Here is a 12638-nt window from a genome sequence, read left to right on the forward strand (position 1 = left end):
CCCCATCCCGGGAGAAGAAGGCCCGAGGCCGCCAGAGCCTCACCTTCTCCTCCACGCAGTTAACGATGATGGACGGGTACTTGCGGCTGAGCCAGCGGAAGAAAGCTGGGACTCCCATAGCTCCGGGAAGCGGGGGATAACGCTGGGAGGTGGTAGGGAGGGGAAGCGGCCGCGGGAGCGCGGAACGACAGCGGCGGCCCCAGACGCGGCAGAGCAACGAGCGCTTCCGGGAACAGGGGCCAGCGCGGGGCAGCCTGGGACAGCGCGGTCACGTGGGGCGCGAGGCGGCCGCGCCGCCATGTCGGAGCCGGGCACGCGCAGTGCGCAGGCGCGCGGCCGCCACAGCGGCGGCGGCGGCGGCGGCGGCGCTGGGAGCGGGGAGAGGTGCGGGGCAGCTCCCGGCGCTGGGGGACGCGGGTGTCACGGGCTGCGAAGCTGGTGGGTGCGGTTGGCCACGGTCGCAAGAAGCAGCGCCAAGAAACGCGCTCAGGCCGCCCGGGGCTGTCGCCCGCCGCCGAGTCGGCCGTGCGGCGACGCTGAGGTGGAGTTAAAGCGCCGGGGATCCAGCGGGGTTAACGCGGGCCGGATTTGGCGCTCTGCTGGGTGCCGCGACCGTGCGCCGGCTTCGCTAGGGCAGCGACGCTGGCGGGGACGTGGAAAAGAAGCGGGGCGAATCATTAACAGAGATTAACAGAATCTCAGCAGCGCTTATCGGCTCGGGGAGGAGCTTGCCAAGTTACCACGGAACAAGTTAACCCGGTGGTTTATTGCTCACTACTCTTAGTCTCTTTTAGCTGTTGTTAAGCTGCTTTCTGTTGTCACTCCCCTTATAAAATCTGTGACTTGAATAAATTTCCCCAGCAACTTTGTGTTGGCGTTAGATCTTTTGTATCAGGTAAAGATTGTCCTGTTCTTTGCAAAATGTTCCCCGATTGAAGTTTGTTATTGTAGTGCTTTTCCTTCTGGAATTTAGCATATAGTAAGACAGCTTAGTATTAACATTTTGTTTATATTGGTGGGTGATCCTTTGTCTTTCTGATAATACTAAAAAAAAACAGAAGCCATTTATTTGTGTAAACAGGTTCTGGAAATATACTGCAATAAGCATTTGCTTGAAAAGTTGATCTAGACCTTGCAAATACTGTTAAGCAAAACTGAGGCTACAGAAATTTGTGACCTGGACTCCTCAATGAAGGAGTGTGCTTGGTGTTTGCTAGGTGGAAGCACAACTTTCAAAGAGTAAGAGCTGAGTGAGAGGACTGGTGGTGTGCCAGATGTGCATTCGTGTGCCTGTGAATGATAAAACATGGAAGCTTTTCTTCAGCAAAAAAACAGCCATGGAAGTCTACTGCTAGAGAAAAACAATCCTTTGACAAACAATTGTAATAGTTTTTGCCCAGCATCCAATTTAGAGACAAGATGGAATACCCAAATATTGTCTTGGTCCTTCCTTAAAAAACAGAGGACCATGTTTGTCATCAATGCCTGTGCAGTGAACTGCAGGTGTGCTGGACTGGCAACAAAGGACGAATTCAGCTGCAGCAGAATGAGGCTAAAAAGCACGTTTCTCTTGCCAACAGCCCGCATGGTACAAGTTTGCCRCTTCAGAATTTCAGTCTCATCAGCGGCTAGTTAAAGAGCTAGGGGAATACCAGTACTGTGCTTCAAGACCWGAGGATGTCAATGAAAGACCCTGCACATGCCTTTACCTATGCCTTCCCAGGGCGTTGCCTCACCCAGGAGAAAAGCCTGTCTCAGGGAGATGACCACAGGCTCCTGCTCTTCTGAATGCAGATGCTGCTGCGGATAGTGAACCTCCTGCTCCATTTCGGCTTCGCACTAAGTGGCTGTAGGAAGCAGCAGTTCTCTGCTGCCCTGAGATCTCCTGAACACAGCTATAGCCATCGTGTATTATGCTTACCTCTACAGGATCTCAGCACAGCGGGAGCAGGAGCTGCTCATCGCAGTGGGAACAGAAGCTTTATCTCCTGCAGAAAGGGCCAACTTCTGCTGCAGTAAGACAACAGCTCCCCAGCGGCGTGGACTTGGAAAGCGCAGAGTACTCTCCCGGGCTGAGAGGTGAGCTACTGCCCAGGGGCAATATTTTGCTTCTGCTTTTTGCAACCTTCCCCAACTATTTTCAGTTTGACCCACATCAAATACTGTGTGAAACAGATAGTAAACTCTGATGCATGTACATGCAGTGTCAAAATGAGTCAGTCAGCAAGGAAATGCTGTACTGGCCCTTCTCAAAACATCTGTTGCAGAAACAGATCTGTACAAGACCTGTGAAGTTTGTGTACCAGTGTGTTCTATATTTATGAGCACGCACATAGACATACACACATGCATGCACACTCACACACATGCACGCTCTCTGCATTCCTAAATGGGATACTTTTTTTCCCAAATTCTTCCACACAGGCAGAAGACCCTATAAAAATCCACCCTATAAAAATCATTGTGGACTCATTTTATCTCTGAAAGTCTGTTAAGTGTCTACAGAGAGGGTCTATTTCAGCTCACCATATATCTGCACTGATCCAGGCTTTTCATCAGCACCGATGTCCTAGCTTGTTTTTGTGAGCATACTTACAGGGGCATAAGCTGAAGTTTGGCCTTAACTCAGTACAGCTCTGCCAGAGGTGAAGTGTGTGTATATGACACATGCAAAAAAGAATGAAGCACCAAGTCACTGCACATTCACAACAGAAATATTAGGATATTTTTATTACAATATTTTCCTTAGAAGAATGTAATACTGTTTTAAATCTGTTAAGGCTCTATTGATTACAATCTTACTGTCCATCAGTGTCACTTGTCATCATCTTTGGCCACCAGTATGACAGCTGCGAAGGAGCAGAACAAAGTTGAGCGGCAGAATGTTTTGCATCTAATGAATCTGCACAATAAGAGTATAATAAATAATACTCTGGAGGAACTCAGCTATCCGTTAAATACCAAAGGAGAGATACTGCCTCAGAAGAAATTCCCAAAGCCATCTGTCATCCATCGTTAGTTCTGTGTCTGTGGCTGAGCTGGACTGAGAGAATGGAAAGCACCACAGACTAGTGATAGGTGCCTTGTATCATGCAAAGAGATTTAGAGTGGACTGACATCGAGAATCCAGAATCACTTCAAATGAGCTTAAAACTACAGAGACAATATGGCTTTGGTACAATGTGCAGTGCAGGATGCTGGAGAAACTTTTTCCACATGAACTTGTGTCTGACATTCACTGAAAAGCATTTAGCCATAGTCTATCTGTGGTACAACAACCTGATGAGCCTACATTTAGCAGTTGGCTAGGGCCCTCAGTAATGAATTACCACAGCTTAAGGCTAATCAGAAAAAGACAGCAAGGAGGGATGAACTGGGCACCACCTCTGGTATGATGGGTTCAGACATTCATTCTGCTAGTTCCCTTGACTGGCATTAAGCCTCCAGTTCACAAAGGAAGATGAAGTAGGAGAGCTGAATCATAGATCTTGAAGATGTCTAAATACTCTTGGGGCTAGTGGATTTCTATAGGCACTGGTGGACTTCTGAGGTCATCTAACCGAGGGCTGAGGAGACTGAAGTGGTTCTGAGGATCTCCAAAGGATGCTCAAGTGTGCTGTGGTTCACAGGCTGCAAACCCTTTGCCTTCTCTGTGCTAACCATCTCAGCTATGAGGCCTGATCTGATCAATATCCCCAGGTGGGATTAATACCCAGAAAAAAAGGAAACATGCAGCAGAAGAAAAAACACCCCTTTCTCTTGAAATCCTAGGCTTACAGTACTCACCTGGCACATCAAATGTTTCTCAGACAGTTTTGTCTCAGATCCATGCTCTTCCTTGTTCAGAGCAAATGCCTGAGTTTGTATCTTGTGAACTGTGCCCAGCAATCACTGTACAATGACTTACCTTATTTACCATGGATAATGGTAAGAATCTGACCCTTGCCTGCAGACTGATTTCTCAGCTTGACCTCAGACCTACCTCATGACCAAGGACTTGCCTACTGCTCCACACTCTTGGTTGAACCTGGCTCCCATCTCTGGGCCTGCCCTGCTCACCTTGCTCAGGGGTAGTGGGGCCAGGCTCTGGCCAGCGAGGCCTCTGCACCAGCTATGTTATCACACTTAACTCCCTATGCATTAGGGAACAGCCAGCATCGCTGCTCTCTGACATTCTCCCATCCCGACTTGGGCATCCTTCTGCTTTCTTTTCCTGACCCTGTGGGTGTAAACTCATCCAAGGAAAAATCTTGGCCTTGCCTTCCTTTGTATCAGCCTCAAGGAGGTGGTAAGCAGCTTTCCATGGACATAGGGAAGGTTATACCCGTATTTTCTACACCTCATTTCCATTCAAGGAGTATTTCCACTCCAGGCTCTGTTGTGCTACCACTCCCTTGCTGGCCAGCACAGTTGTGCCTGTGTCATGACACGATGCGTGCAGATTCAGACACAAGCCCCCACAGGCTCAGCAGGACCAGCAGTGCTGACTGATTGAGAGCAGGTTTGGGTGTTTACAGCAAGAGGACTGAGGCAGCTGGGTCTGTGCTTAGCTGATGGTCTAGTCACACTCAAAGTAGAGAAATGAGGGCAAATGAAAACTGGAGACTGTTATATTGACTATAGCAGGGAGGACTGATGAAAACTCAGAGAATCAGTCTTGGTGGTTGCACACCTGACTGGGCAAGTTGATAAGCTCCTAACATCTCAGCACAAAGTCAAAGGTAGACCATAACTCAACCCAGACTAGGAGACTCTAGGAGGAACCAAGCAAAATCAATACATTGGGCTGGAAATTGTTTAAATAGCACAGGATGCTACTAGGAATGTATTTAACACATACAAATATTATAGTCAAAAGCTTTCCTTGCTGTCTTGTAGCATATGACATTTTCTTCTATAGGAAAGACATGGCATGGCTGGAGAAAGGAACTGCAGTACCAGTCCATCCTCTCTAACAGTACAGGGAATCCATTTTTTCTCCTGGCAGAAGCAAATTATAATTAGGTATCAACAGAAGTACTCGAGGGACCTGCAGCCCCATCCCAAGCCTGCCTCCCTCAACACAGAAATACAACCTCTCAGCTCTTTCCTGCTGCTATGAGGCAAGAGGGGGTCCCAGCAAGGGCCACACATCCCAGCCAGGTGTGCTGCAATTTGGCTGCCTGCGGGAGGGAAAAGCCTCTGCAGGCAGAGCTTTAAAGCCAAGTTTCTTTAACCCAGCAGTAGCCACACAGCAAGGACTGCTGCTTTCCTGCTCTCTGCCACCACTCAGAGACGAGGTTGACTAAATCGGCCCTAGGCTCCTGTCCTCCCGCCATCCAGGCCCAGATTGCGAGCTGCTGGGCTGCACCTACTCCATCGCCCCCCAGCCTGCTTTGCCACCCCTCTCTAGCAGCCTTGAGGTTAATTCACTTCAGACAGGAAGAATATTTTTGTCACAAAGCAGGTGGGTGATCTCCACTACTCACTTCGGTCTGTAATGGGGTTGCTGCAGCATTAGAAGAGCATTTGAAAACCCTTAGTGTTCTCTTTCCGTCTCGCAGCAGGAACTGATTGTGCAGTTCTCACTGGCAGTCTGTGTAGCCCCCACCACTTCACTTGTGGGCTGGCTGGGCTTGCCCTCCTCTTTCATCCTCATACCTTAACCACACTGTTCCTCAGGCCATCAACAGCAACAAGACTCAGGAACGACTAGAACACGTAAACACATCTCCTAGCTGGAGCAAGGAATAGATGACCAGATTTTTTCATTTATTTGTTTGTTTTTTATGTATATTTAAAGGGAGCTCCACAGTTTGTTAGAGTAAAAAACTGGGAAGGGCAGGGGGATGTTTTCTGTTGTGGGGCAGAGGCTGTATCAGCTGGACAACCCATGACAGCAGGGATCACAGGTCTGTGGTCTAACAAGCACAGAAATGCCTGGCACAGGGCAGAAGGACGTTCACACTTGTGATGAAGCATCAAGGTACTCAGCCTGGTGTCCGCCACATGAAGGAGAGTGCTTCTGCTCAGTCTGCTGGAGAAGCAGCACGGCTGGCTCCTGCCCCTGGCTGGGATCCATGCAGTTGTTGAGTCCGACTGTCTCGCATTACATCAGCCCTGTTCATAACCTGACCTAGCTTCCTCTTTATTAGCTGCTGATTTTCCAAGAACTGGACTAGAGCATGAGGACAGCACTTCACCACTGACAATGCCAAACTCAAAAACAATGGGATTAAACAAGCCAACAGAAAACTATACTGAGAGTTTCTTCCTTTCTCTTTTTCAAGCCTTCTGGAAGCCTTTATTTCATATTCTCAAGCTTGTCTCAGACTACAAACTCATTTTGTTAAATAGAATATTGATACCATTTTAAAATTGTTTTTGGTGGACTAGGCCCAAAGATTGGTGCCTATATTCAAAGATGCAGTACTGCTTTGCAGCAGAGTTTAACTGGGGTGCCATTTTTGCCTTTGAACTTATTGTAATTATAACAGATTTTTTTTTAATATGTCCCCTGGTTTCTCCCTTCRAAAGGAAATCTTGTATTTAATGAACTTAATTTTAGATAAATAGAATTAAAAGAAGAAAATCAAAAATGCATGAAGCTCCTAGAATCATCCAATTACTGTGATGTCCATATAGCAATGCTAGCATGAATATTACAAAGCAAGTAAAAGCAGAAAATCACTGAGGCTCGCCACATGGAAATGCTGTTCTAGTCTAAAATGTACTGAATTAGAAATGTACATTTTATGCATTTCTTCTTCTTGATCTGTTGCAGAATAAGAAAAAGATCAAACATGCCTGCTTGCCCTGAGCAGCATATGTATGCATACCCAGACTGCTTGCTTTCTTTTTTCAAAAATGCATTTAGCTCTGTAGTCAAGCTATTAGAATACATATAAGCATCAGTAGAAGACGGTCTTTGCATTCACATTGCAACAAAAGCAGCAGCCAAGCTGGTGAGAGGTAATACCACTAATGAACAGTTGTGGTCTAGAAAGTTTCCAGCAAAACAGAGACACATGGCTGATTCAGCCACTAAGTATTCCCACTCAAAATACAGTTTTCTTAGAAAGCCCAGAGGAAATCAAAGAAACGGATTTTGATTATCAGCAGCAAGGAAGCAAAATTGTCTTCATCTCTCTCCATTTTCTTGCTTTGCTGGAGACAGGATTTGTAGCTAAAACCTCAAGAGATTTGAGGGCTTGGTCAGACCTGAAAAGGAAAAAGGCTCTTGCAGGTAATGGGGATTCAAAGGGTGGTCATCACCTCCCTGCTGCTCACAGGAGACTACCAAACCAGAATAGTTGAAGCAAGCCCAAGCCAAGCTCCAGAGCATGAGCCTTGGAACAGCAGGCTGCCAAAACTCCCTGGAAGTAGATTACCCAGAGAAGGATAAGAATCAGCTCAGGGCTTCAAGATCCTGCCGCATCCGAGGTTGTCTCTGACTATATTTAGGGAAGGAAAAAAACAAAACAAAACAAAACAAACAAAAAAAACAAACAAAGCATAACAGGATCCATTGGTTAAAACCAAAGCTTGACACATTCATAGAAGTAAAGTGCAGCTTTAACAGGGCAGCAATAACCACTAGAACTCAAAAGTTAGAACTCAGTAGAGGAGGGTGAGAGATCCACGTTGAGAAGCATTTACTTCCAGGCTGGATGTCTCCCCAGAAGACACAGCTATATTGGTTTGATGAAAAGTTCACTGGGGAGAGCTTCTCCTCTGCATTTTAGGAAATCAGGCTAGATACCTCAAACATTCCTCTGGCCTTAATAGAGGAAGAGTTAAGCCATTTAACCCCTTAGTAGCTCAGTCACAATTTCAGTCTCTCTCTGTGCCACCATCACAGGCAGAATCACTTGTGTAGGGGTTTAATCATTTGTACAGTCCTAGGACAACACATACCAAAAGTCAAATACTAGAGTATTTAAAGAAAATGCACTAAAGAAGAAAGATCAAAAGATCCACCCTGTTCCCATTAGCCACCGCTAGCAGATGTTTCAAGAAGGGTACAGGAGACAGTCACCCCTGCCTGGGTAGAGCTTCTCAGCTTCTCCCCCTCAGCAGTTTACACCTCAGAAAAACAATATTCACCTAGACCATGCTGTTAAGCAGCTACTGACCGTTCTCTTTTTGCATTTGTCTAATCTCATCTTTGAACCTATTTACATTTTTACATTAATGTAGTTTTAGGCAAGATGACTTTTGTTTCAAAAATACATTTATATGTATGTGTGTGTGTGTGTGTGTGTGTGTGTATATATATAAAATGTATTTCAAGGTGCATTTTCATGAACTTTTACAAACCAAACCTTATTCTCTTTTACTGTGGGAGAAAGTTTTACCCAAAATCAGTCCCTGGAAATGACAGGTAAGAGAGGAAAGAGTATGCCACAGGCCATCGTTGCTCCTGAGACTTTCCTGACCAGATAGCTCAGCCATTGTGCACAGTTTTAACATTCATTTCTGTGAAACTTATAGCGAGTTCAGCTCCTTTCTGCTTCAGTGCACAGCATGAGGACAAAACAAAGCAGCTCTGAACATCTCACCTAAAACACCTATGCTGAGATGCAGCTACTGGATGAGCTGTTAGGAGAAAAGATAGCAGCTTGTTTGCTGGGTATAGAGCTTCTCAACATGCCATTGAAAGAAACTGCAGCACTGTAGCATCCCAACTATTTCTGACCTCGGATCTGGGCCTGTACACTTGTACTTACTCAGTGTGGTTTGTGCTCAGCACAGGGATCTACTGCCATGCTTACCCTCTCTACAGAAAAACACTTACAAGACTCCCCGGCCAAGCGATGCAGAGCAGCCCAAATCTCCTCTATGCTTCCTGCTGTCTCCTTGTGCTAGTTATTTGTGAGCACATGTTTTTGCAGTTCCAAGTGCCTGCAATCATGAGAGGGCTGCGTTACTATATGCTGCATTGCAAAGTCCCAGCATCACCTACCAGAACAGCACTCTCACAGCGTAGCACCAAGGGATACCCACAACCTGCCCTAAAAYGGGATGGCATGCAGCGCGGAGTGGGAAGCTGAGGCTGCAACACTTGCTGAGATAGTGGGAGCCAAGCCTCAAGTAATCTTATCCCCTCTGTGAGTTAGGAGAGGCAGTTACAGGCAAACTATGCTGCATGCTGCAGCTAGGTTTCATCTTAGAGGGCACTAGTATAAGAGCAGCAGGAACAACCAGAAGCTTAGGACTTAAATTATTTGGCAGCTCAGGCAAACAAGGTTGTTCCCTAAATTGTGCCCTAACTCCCTGTACACATGCTGCAGTGAGGAAGCCTCCAGCAATGGTGTTGGAGCACCTGAAGTGGGAGCAGTTAGTACTCTGAAGCAGATACTGTGAATGCCCTGTACGTCTGGCCTGGCTTAGGGGAAGCTTCTAGCAGAAGCTACAGTGCTAGCAACAGTGCTAGAAAAGAAGTTGTAAGAAAGCTGGGTAACCCCAAGGCTTTGGGCTTTATTTCCAGTTCCTGACTTAAGAAACAGTCTATCACTTGAAAAAAGTGGCAAGTCTCATATAGTTTCCAGACTGACTTTTGGGTGGGATTTCAATAAAGGAGATGCAAGTGCATCTCCTATCCTCTCCCCTCACCTGCCTGCAGACAGATATCAGAAGCCAGCAAGGCACTGAGCTCTGGCACCAAGAGCTTAGCCAAGGTCCCATAGGTGACTTCACTGAACGGGCTTCCATTTTGGCTGCTGGCTTTCCCTTGCTTCAACATGTCCCAGTGCAGCCAACCTCGCATCCTTCTTCCTTCTCCTTACTCCTCCTTCCATTCTTTGTCTTTGCTACACACATTTTACACTCTTCTTCCTCCAACTTCACCCATGGTCTTTGCAAGGCATGCCTGGAAGTGACTTCAGAAATTTAGTATGAGTACAAAATCCCTTGCATAGTATAGTTTGTCAGTGTCATGATATTTTCTTGGAGAAACAAGGCTGATGTGATTATACTACACACAGCACCCCCACAAACTTTTAAACAACTGGCTAATTATAACTGAAGTTAATAAGAGAATAAATAATCACAAGCAAATGAAATTCTTACCAGCTTTGCAGAAATAAGCATACAGGTTAAGAGTGAACCTGCTGGTGGCCCAACTACTGAAAAGCCCAATAGCATATAAAATTCTCTAGAGCAGTCACAGGAAGCAGCTAGGAAGAGCTCTACTTGTAGAAGAAAGTTCAATGAGGGCACCTTATATACTACAATAGATGATCATGAAACACAAAGCTTTTGTAAACTAGGACTCCATTAGCCTTAGAACTATTACTTTGCTGTGATCATGATGTTTCAACTATCATTTCCCAGTGGTGTTTGTCAACATCTCTTGTGGCTCTTGGTTCAACTTCAATCAGAGCTTATGGCTCACAAGAAACATTCAGAGAGAGAAATAAATGCACCCAATATAATGCTTTCTCTGCCCCAAAAGATGACCACCACTGTGCAGCAACACTGCCTGTGGCTTCCCGTGGCTGGGAACACTTTAAGTGCAAGCCTAATGCTGTCCAACTGACAAGCCCTTTTGGCCTTTGAGCCCAGGGGTATCACTTCCAGATCATTATCGACTGACACCTCATTTGTGACACCCTATTCACTTCCCACACAGAGGAAGGTACCTGTTACACAGCCTTCATCTTTCCAGCTGGCACTGTGCCAAAGACGCTCACCGTGAGCGGGGGGCTTGCAAGCAATTGGCTCTGAGCCCCAGTGAGAGAAAAAAATGGGATAAAATACAGACTGACCCAGCTCCCTCCCCGAGAAAGAGGTTGTTCCAAAGATACCCTCCGAAGTGATAATGCTCAGAGACTAGCACTAAATAAGCATCTCAGAGCATGTGGACATCCAAGTATGCATTTTCATTTATTTCCCCAAGAAAAAAAAATACATCACAAATAGGCTTGGTCTTACTAGCAGGATTTTCTTCAGATAAGGAGGAGCAGTTAAAAGCAGATGAACAAGGAGGCTCTGTGTAGTACTGAGTAATATTTACAGTCAAAGAAAAAACTAAATACAAAATACAGTGATGAGCCGTACTGTAGACAACAGCACTCTCAAGCTGTGCAAAATGATACTCTTTATTTTTTCCCAAAGCAACCAGTGGCATCTTAATCATAGAAGTCATCGAATTCATCTGCTTCTGTATTGTAAGTTTGTGGACGCAGAGCAGCCTCAATCTCAGAGTCGCTGTCATCAGATTCGCCCCAGAAAGCTGAGGGTGGAGGAAAAAAAAAAATCTTAACGCCTATGCAGTGACATAATCATTTTACAGCTCTTTCGAAGTGCCTAGACAACCTGGTTTAAAGCTAGAGAACATGAGAGTATTTTTACAGTGTGCAAGATGTGGGTGCACGTTTTCAATACAATGTGCTGTCAAAAACTCCTGGTCTCTCAATTGTCTTGTTTGTGGAGAGACAGAGCGTTCATCTGAGAGTCTCGCTTCATCGTGTCTCAAGGTAGTTTGACAGAACATTTCCACTCCAAACAATTTACTTGACCGTCTGCTGCCTCAGTTACAGCTTTGTTTCTTATGTTCCACTTTCTCCTTCTGCTTGACCTTGGTCACCCAAGGTCACGAGCAGGCTATGACATCACAGAGCTGGCGTTAAACGAGCAGTGACGTCACAAAGGACTTCACCGCTTTCCGAGTGGATCAAATACAGGCAGCGGCGATTTAAGAAAAACTGATCGTTCTAGCAAGCAACTCCGGTAATTAACAAACGATTTCGCTGAAGTTAACAGGACAGTATTTTAATTTCAAATGTCTGAGAGATGCCTCAAAATGTAAATTAATTGGACCTGAGAGAGAAATGAGAAACATGACTGTATGCAGAGATCTTCAAGAGGAAGTCCTGACAAAATCACGCAGGTGTAAAGGTTGCTAGCTCAATTATTTAATAACCACTAACTTTTCCTTTTTCCTCTTTTTAATAGAACATTCCTTTTCTGTCCCACAAAAGTTGCTGTTTCACCACAGCAGGACTGCCTAGGAGAGCTGCTGATAGTAATAATGCTGAGCCCAGCAATGTCACCTATGTTTGGATTTAACACACCTGTGCCAGCCACAGAAATATATTTGAGAGCTCGGGAAAATGGCAGCACAAGTGGGAAGGGCACTCACACGCCCTAAATGCTCCTTTCCACTTGGGAAGGCAGAGCCTGCACTCGCCACTGCACAGTGGGAGGAAAGGGGAAGGGCAGGGGCACGCTGCCTTAATGCACTTTTCCCTCTCTGACACGAAGCAGCCTCTCTGTGGGAGATCCACCAACACAGCCTCTTCCCTCTTAACCCACTCTGGAAAACAGTACTAGCTGTGCTTTCTACCTATTCCTAACCTTTTTCAGGGGGTTGTTGTTTGTCCAGAGTTAGCACAATAGCCAGGATGCCTCAAATGAGGCAAAAAACCTGGAAACACAGATTCAGACAACAGGAGAGGGGAAAGCTGTCTTACCCCAGACAGAAATTTCAGCTCAAATTTGCCTGAAGCACCATTCATGTATTTAGCACTTTTGATGACAAAAGCTATATAAATATCCTCTCTATAAATGCAGCAGTTGCATCTTCCATCCTGCATCCCTGCGACATGGGTCTGAGCTCTGCCCCACTCTGCTAGGAACAGCGGAATGGTAGAAAC

General features: G+C 45.9%; 2 protein-coding genes and 1 long non-coding RNA gene across 6 annotated transcripts in view; 1 reads left to right on the plus strand and 2 right to left on the minus strand.

The window, feature by feature from the left end:
* The window catches only part of XRN2 (5'-3' exoribonuclease 2), a 60013-nt gene extending 59781 nt beyond the window's left edge, over window positions 1–232 (minus strand). The window contains exon 1 of the mRNA XM_085315325.1: window positions 44–232. Within this exon, the coding sequence (XP_085171451.1) occupies window positions 44–118 (75 nt within the window). The 5' untranslated portion in view covers window positions 119–232. The remainder of the gene's footprint in view (window positions 1–43) is intronic.
* A 127-nt stretch (window positions 233–359) lies between these two features.
* Window positions 360–7173, plus strand: LOC146589983 (uncharacterized). Of its 2 annotated transcripts, none has more exons than XR_014897082.1 (3): window positions 360–541; window positions 1930–2079; window positions 4901–7173. It is a non-coding gene; the product is annotated as an uncharacterized LOC146589983 (long non-coding RNA). The 2 variants fall into 2 exon arrangements; XR_014897083.1 differs by lacking the exon at window positions 4901–7173 and adding an exon at window positions 2813–3199.
* Window positions 7174–10841: 3668 nt separating this feature from the next.
* KIZ (kizuna centrosomal protein) overlaps window positions 10842–12638 on the minus strand; it is a 72184-nt gene continuing 70387 nt past the window's right edge. For all 3 annotated transcript variants that reach the window (XM_085315321.1, XM_085315320.1, XM_085315323.1), the window contains one exon: window positions 10842–11215. In XM_085315321.1, the coding sequence (XP_085171447.1) occupies window positions 11112–11215 (104 nt within the window). In that variant the 3' untranslated portion in view covers window positions 10842–11111. The remainder of the gene's footprint in view (window positions 11216–12638) is intronic.

The sequence above is a fragment of the Rhea americana genome, unplaced genomic scaffold (assembly GCF_003343005.1).
Source record: "Rhea americana isolate MKP2758 unplaced genomic scaffold, rheAme1 scaffold_427, whole genome shotgun sequence".
In the NCBI taxonomy this organism is placed as follows: Eukaryota; Metazoa; Chordata; class Aves; order Rheiformes; family Rheidae; genus Rhea; species Rhea americana.